The 21757-nt window shown below is 41.1% G+C and overlaps 1 protein-coding gene across 5 annotated transcripts in view; it reads right to left on the minus strand.

Annotated features, from left to right (window-relative positions):
* WDFY3 (WD repeat and FYVE domain containing 3) overlaps nt 1-21757 on the minus strand; it is a 365507-nt gene that overhangs the window by 55868 nt on the left and 287882 nt on the right. For 3 of the 5 annotated variants that reach the window (XM_040326529.1, XM_040326514.1, XM_040326505.1), the window contains 8 exons: nt 21435-21586; nt 21044-21121; nt 19158-19385; nt 16245-16307; nt 11664-11829; nt 7800-7963; nt 5890-6038; nt 601-721 (listed from right to left, as the gene is read on the minus strand). In XM_040326529.1, the coding sequence (XP_040182463.1) occupies nt 601-721; nt 5890-6038; nt 7800-7963; nt 11664-11829; nt 16245-16307; nt 19158-19385; nt 21044-21121; nt 21435-21586 (1121 nt within the window). The remainder of the gene's footprint in view (nt 1-600; nt 722-5889; nt 6039-7799; nt 7964-11663; nt 11830-16244; nt 16308-19157; nt 19386-21043; nt 21122-21434; nt 21587-21757) is intronic. The other 2 variants (XM_040326535.1, XM_040326522.1) reach the window with 1 other exon arrangement.

Genomic DNA, 21757 nt, shown 5'->3' on the forward strand with positions numbered 1-21757 from the left:
ATCTGCCGTGATTGTGCTCAATACCCATGCACTCAATATATACAATTGCTGGGACAGCTAGGTCATATAATGATTTAATAATGTGTACTGTTATCTGGAGGCTTCCCGGCTTTATTTTTTTCTCATTTATAATAAGCACAGGATGGGAAAGTCCATTAAAGCGGTAATAAACTGTACCATTTTTTTTAAACCCTGCAGGGTAAAGGCATAATGTTCTAGTATGCATCGTATACTAGCACATTATGAAAAACTTGCCTTAGACAGAAGCCGTCCATCGGCATGCTGTCCCTACTGACAGGGCTTCCCTCTTCACCCAGTCTTCCTTATGGATTCGAATGCTCCGGCCGTGCCGCAATGACATCACTCCAGTGCATGGGGCAGAAACCGGGGCTCGGGGTATGCTGTCCCTTCAGAGTGCATGGGCCAGTGACATCGCTGGCTGCTTGCAGTGTGAATATCTCCTAAACAGTGCTGGTTTAGGAGATATTCACAGTATCTACAGATAAGCCTTATAAGCTTACTTATAGGTACAAGTGCAAAAAAATAAAAATAAAAAACGTTTACTTTTACTTTATGAATATTTCAGTCAGGATGATCTACCTGTAGAAGATATCTTCTTTTGTGGACTTCTTTGATATCTTCATATGCGAAGATGCTGCAAGTTCTTTTCAGCTGACTGGGACCTTGTCTTGCTCCACGAGGAATGATTGGCTCATGCATACTAAAGAAAGAAAAAAGTCTTTTAACAGGCAACGAATATGGCCAGTGTTGACAGTTTTTTGTTTACGTCAGAACTGCTTCTCTCCTTATAGAAGTCTATAGGAATGCAAAAGAAGCTTGAAGCAGGTCAGATGTAGCCGCAATAAGTTCTGAATGATCTTGGAAGCATCTCAAACTGTGCATGAGGTATTAAAGAATAAATGAAAAAAAAAAGAAGCATTTTAAAACATCAAATACACTCTGCATTTAGCTATCAAAGCCCTTTGACATTGTCTCAAACATTACACATAACAGTTGGAAAAACCATATAGTATTGTTTTAATTCATATTACTTCCAATGCACATATACCCCCCAACAAAAAATGTATTATTGAAGCAGATGTATACTCAGATTTAGACATTACTTTATTGTTAACCAGTTAACCACCGCCCTATAGACGAAATACGTCTACAAGGCGGTCCATGGACGTCCTCCAAGAATCGGGCGCGCACACGGGAATGTCCGTGACCGCCAATCACGCATCACGGTAAATCGCCGCTGAAATCTGCGGTTTACCACGTGATCGCTCCTTCCAATGACGGAGCGATCACTTGTAAACAAACCGGCGTCATGTGATGATGCCGGTTCCTCCCTCCCCTCTCTGTACCGAACGGTACAGTGTGAGAGAGGAGAGAGCGGATGCAGCAGCAGCTGCTGTGGGCTGGATCTGTGACAAATGCAGTCACAGATCCAGCCATCCATCCCTGCCCCAACTCTGCAATACCCCACGATACTCTGCAATACCCCACGATACTCTGCAATACCCCACGATACCCTGCAATACCCCACGATACCCTGCAATACCCCACAATACCCTGCAATACCCCACAATACCCTGCAATACCCCACAATACCCTGCAACGTCACCTATGGGGATTTTTAAGTAGCGAAGTTTGGCGCCATTCCACGAGCGACAGGGTGACATGTTGGGTATCTATTTACTAGGCGTAACTTCATCTTTCACATTTATGCAAAAGAATGAAGAAAAAATACTAAATTTGCTAAATTTTATAACAGAAACAAAGAAAAATTCATTTTTTTTTTTCAGAATTTTCAGTATTTTTTCTCTTATAGCGCAAAAACAAAACAAAAAAACAACAGTGATTAAATACCACCAAAAGAAAGCTCGATTTGTGTGAAAAAAAGGACGAAAATTTCATTTGGGTACAATGTTGTATGACTAAGTAATTGTCATTCAAATTGTGAGAGCACCGAAAGCTGAAAATTGGTCTGGTTATTAAGTGGGTTTACGTGCCCAGTGGTCAAGTGGTTAATATGCTGTATAATAATCCAAAATTCTTCTTAAACCACAGGGGGAAAAAAAAAAAAAACTGTTGTAATATCTTGAAGATTGTTTCCCTATGGCAAATCGTGACATTCACAGTGCTGAGGCTCATTGACTGTGCTTGCCTGCTACTGTCAGTGGAAGTCTAAGGCTGGGTTCACACTGATACTACATGACAGTCATACGTCTACTTAGCTCTGCGACATCAGTCCTACATTGGTCCGACATCCATCCGATTTGAATGAACAGGATACTACTTTGATCCGACTTTGTGATAGTCTGACTTGTCCTTTGACCAATCAAAACAATCCCAGTGTGAGAGAAGTTCCTTTTAGTGCTGCTGTAATCACAATTTCGGATGTCAAAAGTCGAATGGTTAGGACAAGGATCCTACTTTGATCCAACTTCAATGATTTTCAATGGGCTGAAGTAGGATCAAAGTCGGACCAAAGTAGTACAGGGAGCATTTTCAAAGTCAGACCGACTTGTGTCAGACCAGTTAAGACGCCTCCTATAGGGAAACATTGATTTTTACACGTCATGCGAATTGAGCTCCCAATGTCGGAGCGTTTGTCGGACAAGTGTGAACCCAGCATAAAGCTGGGCTTAGACAGATCAAAATTTGGCCGGGACAGGCTGAATTTCAATCTGCGAGTCACCCTCTATGTTCAACAGAAGTTCATTGCTAGATCAACTTCTGTCAAACTGATTTGCTGAAAAATACTGTTGATTACTTACAGCAGGAGCCGCTCTTAGAATACAATTCATACAATACATTCACAAGGAGCTTTGTATTCTATGAATGAATACAAAGTTTCCTCTGATAAGGTGGAGAGGCAGGCGGATAGCATCCCAATCTCTGCCATTCAGAGGAAGCTTTGCACTCATTTAGAAAATACAAAGTTCCTTGTGAAGGACTGAGCAGTGCTCAGCCTGACTATTTTGTTCTGGGAGTGGGACAGGAGGTTCCCCAAACCTTACTAAAAGCTGCAGATCAACTTTAAGGGTAAGACAGCCCATAGATTAGTCTTTTTTGTTTTGTTTAACCAGCAGGACTTCCCTTCCTAAGAATGCACAGATCAGCTATAGCCCCGTGGCACTTATCGAGTGGGGAAACTATGACAACGCGCTTGTACAGAGGTAGACCAGTCCCTGCTGAACTGGTTGAATGTCAATCTATTTATGGCTGCCTTTACACTCTCTTTTGGTGCAGTCTGACCTCATGGGAACCAAAAGACTCTCTCTAAAAGGGTAACCTAGCAGCTTATTCCAAAGTGAATCTACTATCAGATGTATTTTTTCATAAGTAGTACATGTATGCCAAGCACTGTGCAAGTGTAATACAGATATTGATTGCCTGTCACAGAGATCACAGTACTCCCTCTACCAATGACTTTACCTCCTTTCCTTATAAGACAGTGCCCCCTTATTTACGCATTATCCAGGGCCAGGATCCACCCCTTGGAGGTAAAATGCTAGCTCAGAGATGACAATCCCTGGAATTCATAAAGACTGGCGCAGACCGATATTAAGAAAGTGTCTCTCACGTGTGAGTGGTGAAGAATGTGCCAAATTCATGCACCTGTCTAAAACGTGTACTTGAATTTGGCTCACGCTGCGTCACTTTTAGAATGCATGAAAGACACTCTGTGGGGGTAGACAATCTGTCTGTGCCAGTTGCTCTTTATATGGCCAAATAGAGTTGGTCTTCGTTCAAATCTTACAAAAAATTGGTCTAAATGTCCGTATTTTATTTTGAATTGGTCACACAATGTAAAAGCAGCACATTCAATTTGCCACGATGCAAAAGTGGCGCAATTTAGAACTAATTCAATGCTTGGGTGGCTGTCAGAAGCAAAAGTGTTGCAGATGCTTCATGAATTTGGCGCAATTAACAAGAGGGATTCATGCCAGAAAAGTGGCACAGCAGCTTTAATAAATTCCCCCCAATATGTACATTCTGTGCAATTTTTGGCGGTGCTCACGATGTCTAATACAGAACAGCCCTTGCTCCAGTACCTCCCCCTGTACACTGCTACAATGTTGCAGTCTGATCGCAGGGGAAGAGGAGACTGAGGAAATGCTTTCTCCTGCTGGCAGAAGACCACCATCAGCCTAGAAAATATCAGTTGGCTGCAGCTCAAGGACTTTTTGTTGATAAAAGGTGGACCTTTTTTTTTTTAAATATTACATTATAGTGTTGCCTTATATTGTAGAAGTATATAAACAGAATTTTATTCATGCAGACTTATACAATTACTGAAATAACCACTTTAAAGACCAGAACAGAGAGATGTATAATAAGCTTGATATTTATATTGTTAAAGTATCGTGTAAGCAACCATGAACCTAGATTGTAAGCTCTAACGAGCAGGGCCCTCTGATTCCTCCTGTATAAAATTGTATTGCAACTGTAATGCCTGCGCAAGCTGGCGGTGCTATGAAAATCCAGTATAATATTAGTAATAATGAACCAGTGCCTAAGTTGCTTTAAAGGAAGGAACTATTAGGTGGTTAAATGCTCCACCATCTAACAAAAATAGTTGTAGACTGGATTCACATCTATGCGTAATTTACGTACGAGCCTCTGTTCAAAATCTATGAAAATGCATGTCAATTCAACGATGATTTGAAATGGAATACAAAATGTACATACAGCTCTATTCATTGCAATATTTTTTTTTTCCCTTTCAACCATTAACCACTTAAGCCCCGGACCTTTAGGCAGCTAAATGCCCAAACCAGGTTTTGCGATTCGGCACTGCGTCGCTTTAACAGACAATTGCGCGGTCGTTCAACGTGGCTCCCAAACAAAATTGGCGTCCTTTTTTTCCCCACAAATAGAGCTTTCTTTTGGTGGTATTTGATCACCTCTGCGGTTTTTATTTTTTGCACTATAAACAAAAATAGAGCGACAATTTTGAAAAAAATGCAATATTTTTTACTTTTTGCTATAATAAATATCCCCCAAAAACATATATAACATTTTTTTTCCCTCAGTTTAGGCCGATACGTATTCTTCTACCTATTTTTGGTAAAAAAATCGCAATAAGCGTTTATCGATTGGTTTGCGCAAAATGTATAGCGTTTACAACATAGGGGATAGTTTTATTGCATTTTTATTAATTTTTTTTTTTTTACTACTATTGGCGGCGATCAGTGATTTTTTTCGTGACTGCGACATTATGGCGGACACTTCGGACAATTTTGACACATTTTTGGGACCATTGTCATTTTCACAGCAAAAAATGCATTTAAATTGCATTGTTTATTGTGAAAATGACAGTTGCAGTTTGGGAGTTAACCACAGGGGGTGCTGTAGGAGTTAGGGTTCACCTAGTGTGTGTTTACAACTGTAGGGGGGTGTAGCTGTAGGACTGACGTCATCGATCGAGTCTCCCTTATAAAAAGGATCACTCGATCGATACGCCGCCACAGTGAAGCACGGGGAAGCCTTGTTTACATACGGCTCTCCCCGTTCTTCAGCTCCGGGGAGCGATCGCGACGGAGCGGCTATAAACGAATAGCCGCGCCGTCGTCCCGGATCGCTCCCCGAGGTAATCCGCCTGCCGCACGCAGCGGGGGGGGGTGGGGGCTAGTCCCGATCGGACCCTCCACCCGCTAGAAGGCAAGGACGTATATATACGCCCTTCTGCCTGTACGTGCCATTCTGTGAACGTATATAGTCGTGCCGCGGGCGTTAAAGAGCAAACATCAAAAAAATAAAAAATAGAAAGAGAGAGAGAGAAAAAAAAGTAGGGTGGGGTGAGGGCAATAGAAAATAACTGAGCAAAGGCTAACAAGCCCCTTACATTTTTCAGCTCCAAGAATGATATTCACTTACTTCACTGGTAGCGTTTCAATGTCACGGATCTCCCGGTTGGCGGTCAAGGTAAACCCATCAACCACATAGAAGTGTTCCTTTCCAAAAAGTAGGAGGCCTTCACCAGTGTCTAAGCCCTGGACTCTTGCACAGCGATACATGTGCTGAATCTGAAAAAGATTGAAACCGTGATCTTTTTTTATTGCTTTAAAAAGCTTCTTGAAAGATCCTTGAAAACGAATAAACAACAATACAATGGCATGGGTACTTTTTTGAAAATTCTAATTCCAGGTATATTTGTGTTTCTCGCTTCCCTTTTTGTGCTGCATATCCTAAACAGCAGATGGTGCCTAGTGTATTCATGACGCTGTAGATCAATAAAACATTTCCAGATAACAGATTTTTATCCTGTGTTTGTAGTTATTTTAAACACCTTCTAAATGTTAAAAAAGGGTGCAGGTCACATAAAAAAATAAAATAAATCATCCGCCACAAAAATTTAAAATCTACAATTATTATTCCATTCATTGCCAGCAGGTGGTGCCAATCTATCAGTTTCTAATGTTCATGCAGTTAACAAAAGGCAGTTAAACCCAGAGCCTACATCAATATTGGAAGCAAAAGCAGCAGTGTGAGGTTCAATTGAAAACAATATGAGTAAATATAGTATAAAAGAACAACAGACTAGAAAGAAATTAATGAAACAAGTAGCCATGTTAAGTGTCAATTAAGTCCCATTTGTAGTCCCTCTGATGTATGTGCAATCTGAAGTGTATTTTCAGACACATAAGGCCTGGCTCTTGTAAATGTAAATATCCTAGACCGCCTCTATGGCTTTAGCCCGCTGTCTGCTGAAAACGAGTCACAGGAGTGCAGAACAAACTGATCCATAGGAGAAGTACAGCCAAAATATACTTCTGCTTTAATTTAAACATAGCCTTTATTTAAATCTAGTACTGACTTTAGTTGGCCAAACAATGTGATAACATTGCTTTAAAGGGGTTGTAAATGTTTGTTTTTTATGTTCTAAATAGGTTCCTTTAAGCAGTGCATTGTTGGTTCACTGCTGTTCACAGTGTCTCCCCGCAGGAATGTAGTCCCAAGGGAGGTGGCAAGCACGCTGACTAAACCCCAGCCAGAACGGCTCGGGTGATGGGGGCAAGCTTACTGAGGAGAAACAGGAAGTGAGAAATTCAGACAAAGAAAAAAAAACATTTAGAAGGGAAATCGAAGGAAAAGGCAAGTGAACCAACAATGCACTAGCTCTGGGGTCTCCAAACTTTTTTAAACAAAGGGTCAGTTTAGTGTCCTTCAGACTTTACGGGGGCCGAACTGTGGCCAGTGTGAGTAGAAAATGTCCTGGCATCAGTGGGAGTAAACATTGCTCCATCATTAGTTTTAAAATGTTTGGCTTTAGCAGGAAGCATAGTGTCCCATGGTTGGTATCAATGTAAGGAATGGTGCCCCGTCAATGGTGTCAGTGGAAGGAATAGCGCACCATGGTTGGTATCAATGGAAGCGATAGTGCTCCTTTAATGGTGTCAGTGGGAGGAATAGTGCCCCATCATTGGTCTCAGCAGGAGGAGTAGTGCCCCAATCGAAGGTGTCGATGGGAGAAATAGTGTCAGGTTAATGGTGTCATTGGGAGAAATGGTGACTCATCCTTGGTGTCAGTTGGAGGAATAATGTCCTAAGGGCCGGATAGAGACAAGCAAAGGGCCACATCTGGCCCCCCGGGCCACAGTTTGGCGACCACTGCACTAGCTTAAAGGAACCTGTTTAAAAAAATAAAAAACAAACCTTTACAACCCCTTTAAGGGTTGAACACGATTTCCTCTTTTACCAAATGTATCGTTAAACAGGTCAGTTCTCGTACATTTTTGTTTATGTATACATCAATCAGTGGAATCCAGTACAATCATCCATTTTACCTTCTCTCCTTCTTCAAGAAGCCTCAGCAGAGTGGTACTATCCATCTTCTCTTCTTCATCTATGGAAGAACCTTCACTTAGCTGGTCCTGTAAATGATCCTGGTTCTCATCTTCTCCTCCATCTGGGGCTGATTTTGACCGTTTAAGAGGTGCTTTTACTAGGCCTGATTCAGACAACAAAATGCAGTGTTAGAAAAATTGGAATATATTGGGACATGCAAATACTGTAAAATAACAATTGCACAGATACAAGTTACTCATGATAGAATATCAAGTATTCTATTTACTTTAAGTAATAAAAAAAGAACAAACATTCACAATCACCTAGATGGCTGCAGCTGTCCCCTGATGCCTGTACACGAGAAGTGAGAGATTGCTATTTGCTCAGTTATCAGGTCTTTGAGTGGTGACAGTTAGTCATCGGCTCTCCACTCTGCCCCTCCAGCACTCACTGAACTTCTAGACTGTGGAGGGGGTGGGAGCGACTGACTTATGATCTCAACTGTGAGCTGAGAGGCTGTGCCAGTTGTAGGTCCAGGCATCTTGGTGTATCCAGACATTCTTGTCAGGATTGCTGCAGAGCCTGGACCGGCTCTGTGGCGTCAGCTGACAGCGGGCTTTAGCCCACTGTTATTGAACATAGGTCACAAAAGTGCCGAACTACGTGCACTATTGACAACCAGAGAAGAAGTATGGGCAAAAAAGTTTTGGCCTACTTCTCCTTTAAAGCAGTACAGCCAACAATAGAAGGCATAATGGGTGGTTGCATACAATAAAGACAACAGGCACTGCAAGGAAATGGGAAGTCGCCAAAGAGTGCCATAGGATGTTATCAGGGTAAAGACATGGAAACTAGAATCATGGGCTCCTTATTTTCATTTAACTTGAATGCAGAATTTATTTTTATTTATTTTTTTTTAAAAGGGAATTCCACTTTCATAAAAAAATATCTATTTTATATATATATATATATATATATATATATATATATATATATATATATATATATATATATATATATATATATATATATATATATTGCTACAAAATCCATTTTGTAATTTAACGTTATTAACAACTGGCTGCTTATATTATGACTTGTATTATGGTTGAGTAGCACGAATATTGACCTGTTTTTATGTGTTATTAACAACTGCTTTTCCATTTCAGTTTAAAGCCACTTATTTTTTAAACCGGTCAAAAAAATTCAATGCAATATAGCAACCTGGAGGTGTTCTGTACACCGGTGTACAGTATGCCCCAGAAATGTCATCTACTGCTTGTGTGATAGGCTCACTGATTTTCTCAGTCATCTGTACTAAGATACAAGTCAGATTTGAGGCATTCTGGATTTTCAGAAAAATTAAATAGGAATTTATTATTTGGTGAAATACTTTCTAAGGGTTAAACACTTCAAAATTTCCTTGTTAAAAAAACAAAGAACGTGCACAACATATTAATAATGAACCAAACCCTCCCATTCATTAATTAGTCTTTGAAGGATATAATGGGAACCATATTTTTTAGTGCACAGAAGCTTTCTACAAATATCACCCAGATATCACTCCAGATTAGATTATGCAAATGGCCTTTACCCAAGACTCCCAAAGTACCAGCTTGCCCGGCTCCAAATCATCCAAAACATTGCAGCTAGACTGGTAACAGGAAAAAAAACCCTGGGAACCAATCACTCCATCCCTGAGATCCCTCCATTGGCTGCCCATAAAGGACCGAGTCACTTTCAAGGCCTTATGCCTAACGCACAAATATGTACACGGAAGCGCGCCCCTACATTTAAGTGAGAAAATAAAACAACAAAACCCAAATCGAGTTCTTAGATCATCTAACCAAAAATGATTACAAATTCCCAAAGCCCGATATAAGACCAAAGGAGAACGTTGTTTTTCAGTTCAAGGACCTCGACTATGCAACGCTTTACCAACTAATATCCGAATGGAAATTGATCACCTGGCCTTCAGAAAAAAATGTTGCTTTTTCTAAAGAAAAATAATTTACATTTTAAAGTGTTACTAAAAAGCACAATTTTATTTTATTTTATTTGGATAGAGTAAGGAAGGGTCTTAACCCGTCAGGGTTTTTTTTTTCTCTTTTTGCCATCTGTGTCCCATTGCAGAGATTTCGCTTCAACTCCTGTCCCGAATCTTGGAGTTTTACCAGGACCACTAGAACTAGTGTTCCCATTGGAAGATTTCCCGTCCATTTCTTTCCAATGTCCACCCAACATTTGGTACTTTCGTTTATTCCACTTTCAATGATCATGGTAAAAAGGACAAACAGGGGCACAGACAGCAATTAAAACGTAACAAGAATTCTATGCCCTCTCCACTCAATTGAAAACATAACGTGATAATAGCTAGCCCTGTGTAAGCTTCAACTGCTCAGGATTTTTTTTCCCTGTCACATGTGACAGCACTTGGGCCCAGATTCACGTAGAATCGCGGCGGCGTAACGTAACCGCAAGTGCCTGATTCTCAAAGCACTTGCATAAAAACTTACGCTGGCGGCCATTTAAATTAGGCGTGCTCCCGCGCCAGACCTACTGCGCATGCTCCGTTTTGAAATTCCTGCCGTGCTTTGCGCGAAGTGATGTCATTTTTTCGAACGGCGACGTGCGTAGCGTACTTTCGTATTCCCGGACGTCTTACGCAAGGACCAAAAATTTCTACGCGGGAACGACGGCCATACTTTATACAGCACATACGTGTGCTGTGTAAAGTTAGGGCAGCAAAAACGATGACTAACTTTGCGACGGGAAACTAGACTAGCAGCGACGTAGCTAATGCGAAAAGCCGCCGTGGATCGCCATAACTACTAATTTGCATACCTGACGCTGGTTTACGACGCAAACTCCCCCCAGCAGCGGCAGAGGCATTGCATCCTAAGATCCGACAGTGTAATTCAATTACACCTGTCGGATCTTAGGGCTAACTATGCGTAACTGATTCTATGAATCAGTCGCATAGTTAGGAAGACCCTAAAACAGAGATACGACGGCGTATCAGGAGATACGACGGCGTATCAGGAGATACGACGGCTTATCAGGAGATACGACGGCGTATCAGGAGATACGACGGCGTATCAGGAGATACGCCGTCGTATCTCTTTTGTGAATCTGGGCCTTGGTACCTGAGTGGTCAGTCACCAAGCACCAAAACATGTCACGTGTAAGGCCCCCTTGACACGGTCGGACCGTTCAGGTCCGCCTGTCAGTTTTGTCGGCGGACCTGAATGGCCAATCCATACATCTCCATGGAGCGTCGGATGTCAGCGGAGACATGTCTGCTGACATCCGGCCCGATCCGCTAAAATCAGACGGATGGCAAAACGTCGCCATCCGTCCATGGCGGATCGGAAGAGATTGGATGAAAATGGACATGCTGTCAATTTATCAGATCTCTCCATAGGAGACAGCGGCGCTGGACAAGCCCTTCCCTGGACGAGCAGAGAGGGACTTGTCATCCGCCGGCTCAGCGGAGATCTGCAGAGAGATCTCCCGCTGAGCTGGCGAACTGCTGAAAGCGGATCTGTCCCCGTGTGAGAGGGGCCTAAGAGGAGCGAGTCACATGATTCCCATAAACTACACATTTTTCCCCCTATGCTTGGAACCAAAGAGCAGGGGAGGTTAAATAAGGCAAATTATAAACGGTTATTAAGGCCCAAATAAAAAAATAAGCTTGTCGATTTGCTCTTCATGGGTAAAGCATAGGTTTCTTATAGGAAAGTTGAAGATCATTTTAAGTTCGAATGAAAAGCTGATTGGAGTACATGCAACTTGGTGTCAAATGACATAAATGTAAGGTTAAGTATTTGTAAATTACCAAGCGATGAGCAACTTTTTCTTACCTTTCACCTTGGCAATGGTGTCTTCTCCATGTTCTGGCTCATGCTGTGCTGCCTCTTCAGAACTTTCCTCCACTGTGTCCTGGAACACTGCTGGGTTTCCTGGCATCAGGCGCATATAATAATCTTTGCTGTCATAACTGATAGCACGGCGGTAGCGAGCAGGTCTCTAAATTGACAAATTTAAATACCAAAAGTTATCTAAATTAAAATCACACATGTACAAATTAGCCCTACATTAAATACTTTTAATGTTCTAGTCTACCCCTTAATACATCCATGTGAAAGAAGTGATATTTGAATGATCACTTTGAGGACACTTAATAAAATAAAAAAAAGTCTAATAATGCTCCATACTAGCAAACTCTCTGCAAATTTCAACTTCAAAGAGACCATGGCAACCTACCTTCAACAGTTTGGACCAAGGTTTCAGTAAATGATGGGAGATAAGCTGATGTAAAGAGGCTAAAAATGCTATACATTTTTCCCTGTGTATGGCCATCATAACAGAAGGAATATAATAGAATAAAACTCGGTGCCACAGACAAGCTCTCTTAGTGACCCTTTTACACAGGCTTTATCTGCTTCGTTCAGCAGGGGATCTGCGAGCAACCGAATCGGAAGCAGGGCGAGATAGAGGTCAGTTTTGCGACATCCATGTCCATTCAGTTTGTGCCCGCATTTTGACAGCTGGGAAAAGGGGGGGGGGGTAGATTTTATGGTAACACAGCATACAAGATGGCTCTAAAAGCCTTACTCTCTACTCATGTGATTGGCTTGGTGCAGTTCCTAAAACTTTTATCATTGCTAGCAAACCATCCAGGGGTATTCCACATTTCAAAGCATGTCTGCCAAAGTGCCATGCCCTAAGGTCCCCTTCACATAGCAAAAACATGAAAAAGTGTGGCAAAGAATCCGAGGATTCCTGTGGCTGGATGTACATCTGGGTAAACAGGACAAAGAGCGGGTGAATCTTCCTAACGGGGCACGGATGGCAATAAAAAGGCTAGGGGTTCTAATACATCTCCATTCTATAAAAAAAATTAAAAAAGTTTGGCCTTTATTTAAGGCCCAAGGCTGATCACGCCATTATTGCCTGTTTCTTTAACCATCGAGCAGAAGGATGCTTTCACATATTTATGTGGAAATGTAGCCAAATGCATGACATTCCACTTTTTGGTATGCATTTAAACCAGCCTAGTTTGATTATTTGTAATAAAAAAAAAAAAGGGACTGGTCTCCATAGCACGTCCTTCTGGTATGTTTGGCATGGCTGTTGTGAATAGACAATCTTTTCAAACTCTTAAAACAAACATTATTTCAGCACTCTGGTATCCACCAAAGACAAAGAGACAGTGTGCATTCTGCTAGTTGTAGTGGGCAGCACAAGACTGCTGGCAAGGCACAGCTGTGAGAGGTCCAGGAACAGCCTGTTAGTGTATGGAACACAACTCTTTTGTCAAATTCATTTACTACAAAGAATAAGACCAAGTATTCAGAGAAGCAGGGAGCCCATGCAAAGCTAAAAAGAAGCCTTATTTGATATCTGAAAATAAATCTAATACTGTCAGCAAAAGCATGGCGTATATTGGCAAGATACATAAGGGCCTAGAATAAAAAAAGAGGCCTACAATACACAGCAGAAAAGTGTATGATAATATTTCCAAAATGTAAACATTGTAGATATTACTGGAGTTTGAAGCAAATATTAAATAATTTTGTCCAGTCTCAGAGCTGGTTCACACTTCCGCAGCACGACTTTGGGGGCGACTCTGCAAGTCGTACTGAAGACGACTTCAGAGGCGACCTGCAAAACAACTTCTGTATAGAAGTCAATGCAGGTCGCCCCGAGCCGCCCCCGAAGTCGTGCAAGAACCTTTTTCTAAGTCGGAGCGACTTGCGTCGCTCCTCTTAGAACGGTTCCATTGCATTGAATGGGACGCGACACGTCAGGCGGCTCAGAGTCGCCCCAGTGTGAACCGGCTCTAACATTTCTTTAAAAAAAAAAAATCTATATATATATATGAATTTTTATGAAAAATTGAAACAGTACACATTGAGGTTACATACACGTGTGTGTATGTATGTATGTATGTATGTATGCATGTGTGTGTGTAATAGATATATATATATATATATACTGTATATATCTATATATATATATATATATATATATATATATATATATATATATATATATATATATCAGGTATTAAATGTATATATATATATATATATATATATATATACATACATATATATATATACACACACACACATACATACCACACATACTATATATATATTTTTGAATTTTTTTGTATAGCACATGATTGCTTATCTGAAGTGAACACTGCTTCATCTTATTTACCAAGATACCTGAACATTCAGTTTGCAAAGTGAACAGTCTCAATTTATATAATCAATCCCAATGAGTCCATAACATTGCAATTTTTCTTCATTGCTAAAAAAATATTTTCAATTTTATTTCTTCAGCAAAACTGTACTGAGTGCAATACAATCTTTGTCACAAACTCTTCTTGCGTTGGCCACTGTATATGAAACTTGTTCATGTTATCATGGAGGTAACAGGTTATATAAAGTCATAAGCCCGCCATCAACCAGTCTCCATGTTATTTCACTAAATGTTTCCTTTTTAATACTGCCAGTATAACTGCTTAAGGTTATCTTTGACATTTTAAAGCTGCACTCCAGCCTTACCTTCAGTCTTGCACAGTTGTACACAGGCCCGGATTTACTCCCTTTGGCAGGACACTGAGAGGCGTGGGGGGGTGCTGACATTGAGAGGTGGGGGGTGCTGCTGCTGAAAATTGCATTGAGAAGCGGGGGGGGGGGGGGGTGCTCACCTCCTCTTCCCTCAGTTTTCTCTCCTCTCACCATCCATGACATGACAGGGGGGAGCTCCCTGCACCCACTGCCGCCCCGAGGCCTGGCCTTGTTGGCCTTGGCTGGAATCCGGCCATGGTTGTACAGTCTCCTCCCCTATACTGACATTTTTTACTCTCATTTCATTGCACACCGTGAGCATCTCACAATGTGCATTAGAAGTTGCAGCATGTCAGATAGAGCTCGCCTCATGTCTTGGCTAGAGGTGGTCCAGCCTCTTCTAGCACTTTCCTCCACAACCTGATTGTTCCTGGCCCACCCTTTTCATTAATGTAAATACAACTTACCAAGGAAACAAGGCATTTTGATAATTTCCCCTAAGACAGCCAATTGCTTGCATCAAGGCTGAGGGTTCTTGAGAGTGGTACTAAAACAGCTATGTATAGCACCCAGTTGGCCCCTCATACTGGACATAAGCTGCCTAGCTGCCTTGCATACAGAAGCACAGGGCACCAGTGGTTACACCACTGGGTTTAAAGTAAGGCGTAAAAAAAAGGGAAAAGTTTTAATTTAAAATTTAATTAGTATGCCGATGAAGGGGGGACCAGGGAAGGCAAAATATATGCAAAACTAAACTTCAGCTTTAATTTCCCACAATCAGATCCCATGGAACGTTATGCATTGGGAACCAATCGGGCTCTACTGCACTGCACAATGCTGCCGATCGAACATGTTTTCAGGCACTGGGGGCTGGAGAGGGAAGATTTTTAGGCAACTCTGGGGTATGAGAGCGCAGGGGGGCCAGGTGACGGTTTTGTTTCAAAATGCAGAGATGGAGTTCTGCTTTGGAATATGAGCTTACACAATTGCAATCGGATTGAAAAACAGTGTATTTTTTTATGGCAATTGCAATTTACATGCTGGTCTCTGAACATATGCGAGTAAAACCATTTTTTTTACCTATATTGCTACAAGATTGCATGAATGTTACCTTTCGGTGTTACTCCGTATTTCTGTGTATATTTTCTAACATATCTGTACATATACTGCTTTGGACATTTGTTTTATTTTATATTACAGCAAGTTAAAGTGATAGCCCAAGTTTTTAAAATTTTTAAAGCAAGCAAGCTTTGCTTTTTTTTTTATATATATATAAAAAAAACGGGTAGGTAAAATTTTTTTAGAAAAGTAAGGCAATACTGATGTGCCATGTTGACATATGTGATGTGCAGTTTTAACCACTTTACGACTGCCCCATAGCAGATTAACTGCTACAGGGAGACAGCTCTGTACAGAATCATGTATATATTATATACACACGTGATTCTGCACTTCCGGGTTTTGGGCAGAAAAAAAAGCTCCTATAGTGTTTTTGTACAAGCAATTAGTGTTTTTTCTTTAGGATTAAGGGTTTTTCTTTCGGCCTCTAAACACCAAGCTTAAAATGTGCCTCTAAAAGGTTCTAATGTGGATGGACACATAGGAGAACATTGAGCTGATTCTACAGGCAAAACACCTGTAGAAGCAGCGATTTTTAAGCCCAGTGTGCATGGACCCGAAGACTGATGCTGAATATATACTACTAATCCTTGAAGGTAAAAGGGTAAGGGACGAGTGTTGTTATACCGTAAACAAGCACAGAGTGAGGCACTTAGAAATAAAAGCAGCTTTGTTAGAACATGCTCCAGTGATTATTCCCAGTACAGCCTGTGCATTCAAAACTTCACTCCGTTTTACCTTCTCATGAGTTACCATCAAGAGACCGTCAGAGGTTTCAGGTAGTGTACATGGAATATCAGACTAAAAATGGGGTATTAAGTATAAAAAAAAAATATATGAGAAAGATTATATTATACATGAAGAAGTCAAAACCACAGATGGATATAGAAAGTTAATATAAAATAGCCCTTTGCAAATGGGGAAACAACTCTGGGGCATCTAAAACAGCCCACTTCTGCTCTAAGGGTCTATGTAAAAATGTGGGGATTCTACTAGAAGTTAAGGGCCAGATCCACAAAGAGCCGGCGTAACGTAAATTTTTCCATTTAAGTTACACTGCCTCAAAATTTCTACCTAAGTGCCCGATCCACAAAGCACTTACCTAGAAATTTTCGGCTGTGTAACTTAAATTCCGCCGGCGCAAGGCGTTCCTCTTCAAATGGGGGCGATTCCCATTTAAATTAGGCGCGCTCCCGCGCCGGCCGTACTGCGCATGCTCGTGACGTCATTTTCCCGACGTGCATAGCGCGAAATTACGTTACGCCAAGCTTTGTGGATCGCGTCGGGTCAATAAAGTTGCGTCGGGAAAAAAAAAAGATACGGCGAAAAAAAAAAAATTCAAAACAAAAAGAAATGCGATTATTTTAGTAAATACAAACTGCTAAATACCTTTTCTCATCAGCGGTATATAGCAGTTTTGTAACTTCTATCAGTAGGAGTTTTCATTCTCCTCTGACTGCCCTACGAGGCTGTGTGACCCCTGACCCCCGTGTCTGGACTGTGCTGATTGGCCCTGTGTTGATCACATGCACCCTCCCCTCCTACCCCCAAAAAAAGACTCTACACACCAAACTGAGCATGTGCAGAGTGACTTCAAGACTCTGTACTATCAGCACATGGATTGGGGACGGTTAAAGAAAGGGAGGATCAGAGAAGACAGGATCAAACAGCCTTTTTCACACACCTAAACTGTCATAAAAGTGAAGCCTTCCCGGTCAAGGACTAAATTCTTTATTACAGACTTGTTTTCTCCCCTACAAGGACAGAAGTGTCTTTCTGCAAAAGTCTGTGCCATCTCCTTCCCAAGGTCAGTGGTAAAAAAAAAACGTCTAACAAAAAGGTGCCGACATGGAAAAAAAACCCCCCAAAAATGCCTAGTACACGATGAGAAAATCGAATGTAAAATACCGCTTTCAGAGTGATCATCTGATAATCTGAAGGGATAAGCACGAAAAATGTTCTCGTCTGATAACAGAACAAAATATTTTCATGTAATCAGTATGGTATTTATACAAAAAAAAAATCATGTGACCAAGACCACGCATGCTCAGAAAGAAAGAATACATTACAATACACTATGGGCCAGATCCACAGACGAAGTACGCCGGCGTATCTACTAATACGCCAGCCTACTTTCAAATTTCCCGCGTCGTATCGTTGTTTTGAATCCTCAAAACAAGATACGACGGCTTCTGGGTTAGATCCGACAGGTGTACGTCTTCGTACGCCTTCGGATCTAAGATGCAATACTTCGGCTAGGTGGTGTTCACGTCGTTTTCCGCGTCGGGTATGCAAATTAGCAATTTACGACGATCCACGAACGTACGCGCGGCAGACGCATTTTCTAACGTCGTCTGTAGTCGGCTTTTTTTGGCGTATAGTTAAAGCTGGTATTTTGCGGCGTATAGATAGACTTGCCATGTTAAGTATGGCCGTCGTTCCCGCGTCGAAATTTGATTTTTTTTTTTTTGCGCATGTCGTCCGTGAATAGGGACGGACGTAACTCACGTCCAAGTTAAAAAAAATGACGTCGTTGCGACGTCATTTCACGCAAAGCACGGCGGGAAATTTCTGGACGACGCATGCGCAAGTTCATTCGGCGCGGGGACGCGCTTCATTTAAATGAAACCCGCCCCCAACCCGCCCAATTTCAAATCCGCCGCCAGAAATACACTACGCCGCCGTAACTTACGGCGCAAATTTGCTGAGGATTCGAATATACGCCAGGTAAGGTACGGCGGCGTAGTGTATCTCTGATACGCTGCGCCGATCCAAATGTATGTGGATCTGGCCCTATATATCTTAGTTGTATTCTGTCATATGAGAATTTTAATAAATTTAGTAACCTATTGGTTTTCGATAGAAGACGAGCATGTTAAAAAACAAAACAAAAAAAACTGGCACATTAGGAAATACTTATCTTAGAACAAAATTCTTCCAGTGGTGCCTGGTCACCGCTGAGAGGGCTGACATCTCCCATTGGCCTTTTTTCCAGGTTGGCAGGCCCCCGTCACTGTGAGTGGCGGTAGCTGCCAAGACGTCACTCTCATGCATGAGAGTGGATATGAAACAAGTGGAAGAAAGGGCTGCAAGCAAAAGTTTACACGAACACCCTCATCATTTTCAAAATCTTTTTTTGCAAGAATCATTTAATTGGATCTAGTTACCTCACAAAGAGTATAATGAATGATAAAATATGGAAATGTAACCGCTCTAAACTTTTACAAGCCCCTCTGTTCAAACACCATGCAGGTGCAAGCTCAGAAGCCCATCCTTGCTACTTGTGTCTTAAACAACCCTACAAGGAGCCACACACCACTGATGTCACTGTCCTAAAAAGACCTTATTGATACTTGAAGAACAAGCATGCGGTCGCCTCCATCGCCGCACCGCCCACCTGTCATGCGTTACATCCTCATGGGTTCATCTCTACTATTCCCCCCTCTTGAGGAGGAAACCAGAGCTGGGCAGTCAGGAGGCAAGGACAGCAGCATTCTTGTTCCTAGAGTCTCAATAAAGCTTTTACTGGACAGTGACAACAGTGGTGTGCAGCTTCTTGTAAGACTGCGATGATAAACCATAATGCACAATTAGTGTTTCATATACTGTCTGTTTTCAAACCAAGAAAATCACAATAAATCTTCAACTCACCATTGTGTTATTGTCTTGCTCCACGTCAGGGACGTAAGGATAATGAACGTAGAACATGTCATTTCTCACAACTTTTTTCCTCATTCTACATGGCCCTTCAGTCATCTCCAGCATCCATTTATCTAAATGGGAGCCGATAGGTGGTCCCCAAAGTCCCCTCTCCCTGAGGAGTTCATATTCAATCTGGTTCCACTCCTCTGTTACATATTTTAATGCATTTTGTTGACGCTGTTAAAGTAAATGATACAAATAAAATAATGACTAACAACAAAGTAAATGACTACAGCTTAAGCTGACTATGGATATGAAGGTGTGATGTGATTGCCCAAAGAAATTATATATATATATATATATATATATATATATATATATATATATATATATATATTTGTTTTTTTAGACACGTTCGGAAAAGCTTGGATTGCTTGAGCATGTATCCCTGTGCCCATTATAAGAGACAAGGAAAGCTTTCTCCGACAACTCCAGTGGCAGCCTATCTTGGGGGCAACCATTAGCTATCGACCTAAATGATTGGAAATAACCCAATTACTAGTCTGTCACCTAGGGGTACCTGGCAGGGTTTAAAGTTGGCTGAAGATATGAGGCCTGTCACCCATTCTGGATAAAAAGGCCCAATAAATAAAACCATAATAACTATAAATATTACAAAGGACTAATTTTTTTGAAAGCTAGTATCCAACTGGTTTGGCATAAAGCTGCATTTGCCAATTACACTGATATAGATATAAAAAAGACCAAAAAAATTTAAATAAATCGCCTCTGCCTAGAGACTTAGAAGAATTCTGCTAAACTTTCAATTATGCTTCAAATAATTTCTCTGCCACACTAATTTGCTCTTTTTATTTAATCATTGGTAAAATGCGTTATCTAAATAGGTGATAAAGAATTAAACAATTCTCAGTTCTTCAGCCAAAACTTTATTTTTAATAAAAAACAGTGCATCTTGAATTAAAAAAAATATATACACAAACATTACATACATATATATTATTTATTATCTCTATCTATACATAGATATATTTGCTTAGAACTAGAGGATCCATCTAGGCCACTTAATATGTATGCAGAAAAGACTCAAGCCTCGTACACACGACCGGTTTTCCCGGCAGGAAAACTGCCAGGAGAGCATTTGGCCGGGAATCCCGGCCGTGTATGCTCCCTAGCAGTTTTCCCAACAGGAAAACTGCCCAGGGATAATAGAGAACCTGCTCTCTATTTTCCCGTCGGGATTCCCAGCAGAGTGTTTCCTGCCGAGAAAACCGGTCGTCTGCATGCTTACCTGTTAAGGTAAACCCGCGCATGCTCGATAAGACTTCGACGCATGTGCGGTAGCATACAAGCTTAGTGTGGGGTGTAGCAAGATGGCATCGAATGTGACGAGCGCCGGCTCATCGTAGTCGATGACGTCACCGAGTTCTTGCCTTTCAAAAGATTGGCGGTTTTTTTGAGTGGCCATCTGTATGCACGGCTTTGCAAGGCAAGCTTGCCAGGAATCCCTTCAGGAAAACAGAGGTTTTTTTCCTGACGGGATTCCTGGCCGTGTTTACAGGGCTTTAGACTGTGCAGAGGGGCACTTTATAGAGATCTGCCCCTTCATTTTTTTCCACTGTCCTTAGTACTCCACGAAAGGGTCCAGAGGCATGAAAATTTAAACATAAAGCAAGGCCTTGCCAGTTTTTCAGACATCTGATTCATTAAAATAATTGGATCCAACACACGAACAACTGATAAAATGTTGCAGGTCTTATTGACAAAATAGAAAAAAAAAAAAAAAAAAAAAGAGAGAGATGAGCTCTCCATATTGAGGAGCTCTGTAGTGGAAAGTCTAGGTAAGTACTGAGTAATTACATGCTTCATTCCATTACCTCCTGGTATTCTTTATAATGCATATCCACCAAGTCCCTTACAACAGCAATGTGAGTGAATATCCACTGAGAAATTTCCTAGAAGAAAAAAAAAAAAAAAAACAGCCATTTTGTACATACCCACAAAGACCACTACAGAAATGTTTTAGAAAGCAAACAAGATAATATTTTAGACTTCAAAATATAATAAAGCTGGCCTGTTATACAATGTCAGGACCCAGACGTCTAATTCAAGGTAAATTTCAAAATGCATAAAATAAATTAAATAAATAGAATAGCCCTTATCAGTCTTTGGCTGGCATAGCCGAGCGTTGCTGCTCCACTGGCAAGAAACATCACTTTATTCTGTACATGCAAGGATGCACAGCAAATGGCCCTCTACTAACCATACCTGTGTGGAGAGATTGTGTTTATTGAGTCCACTCTCCTTACGATTTCTTCTTGATCCAGTTAGCTTGGAGAGGCCAAAGCCACTACTGACACGTGACAGCTTTGACTGAGGCACCATAGCTTCACCTTTACTGATGCATTTCTTTTCATATGCTGTTAAAACAAAAAATATATATGTTAATTATATGGAAAGGAATTCAGTTTGTATTAAGGTTCTAAGACTAAGTGAAGGAAAACATTTGATTTTCAAATTCACAGTAAAATCCATTTCTTGGACTTCATTGAGGGACACAGGATTCAGAGACAATTGGGATGAATGGAAGC

This window comes from Rana temporaria, chromosome 1, assembly GCF_905171775.1.
Source record: "Rana temporaria chromosome 1, aRanTem1.1, whole genome shotgun sequence".
Taxonomy (NCBI): Eukaryota; Metazoa; Chordata; class Amphibia; order Anura; family Ranidae; genus Rana; species Rana temporaria.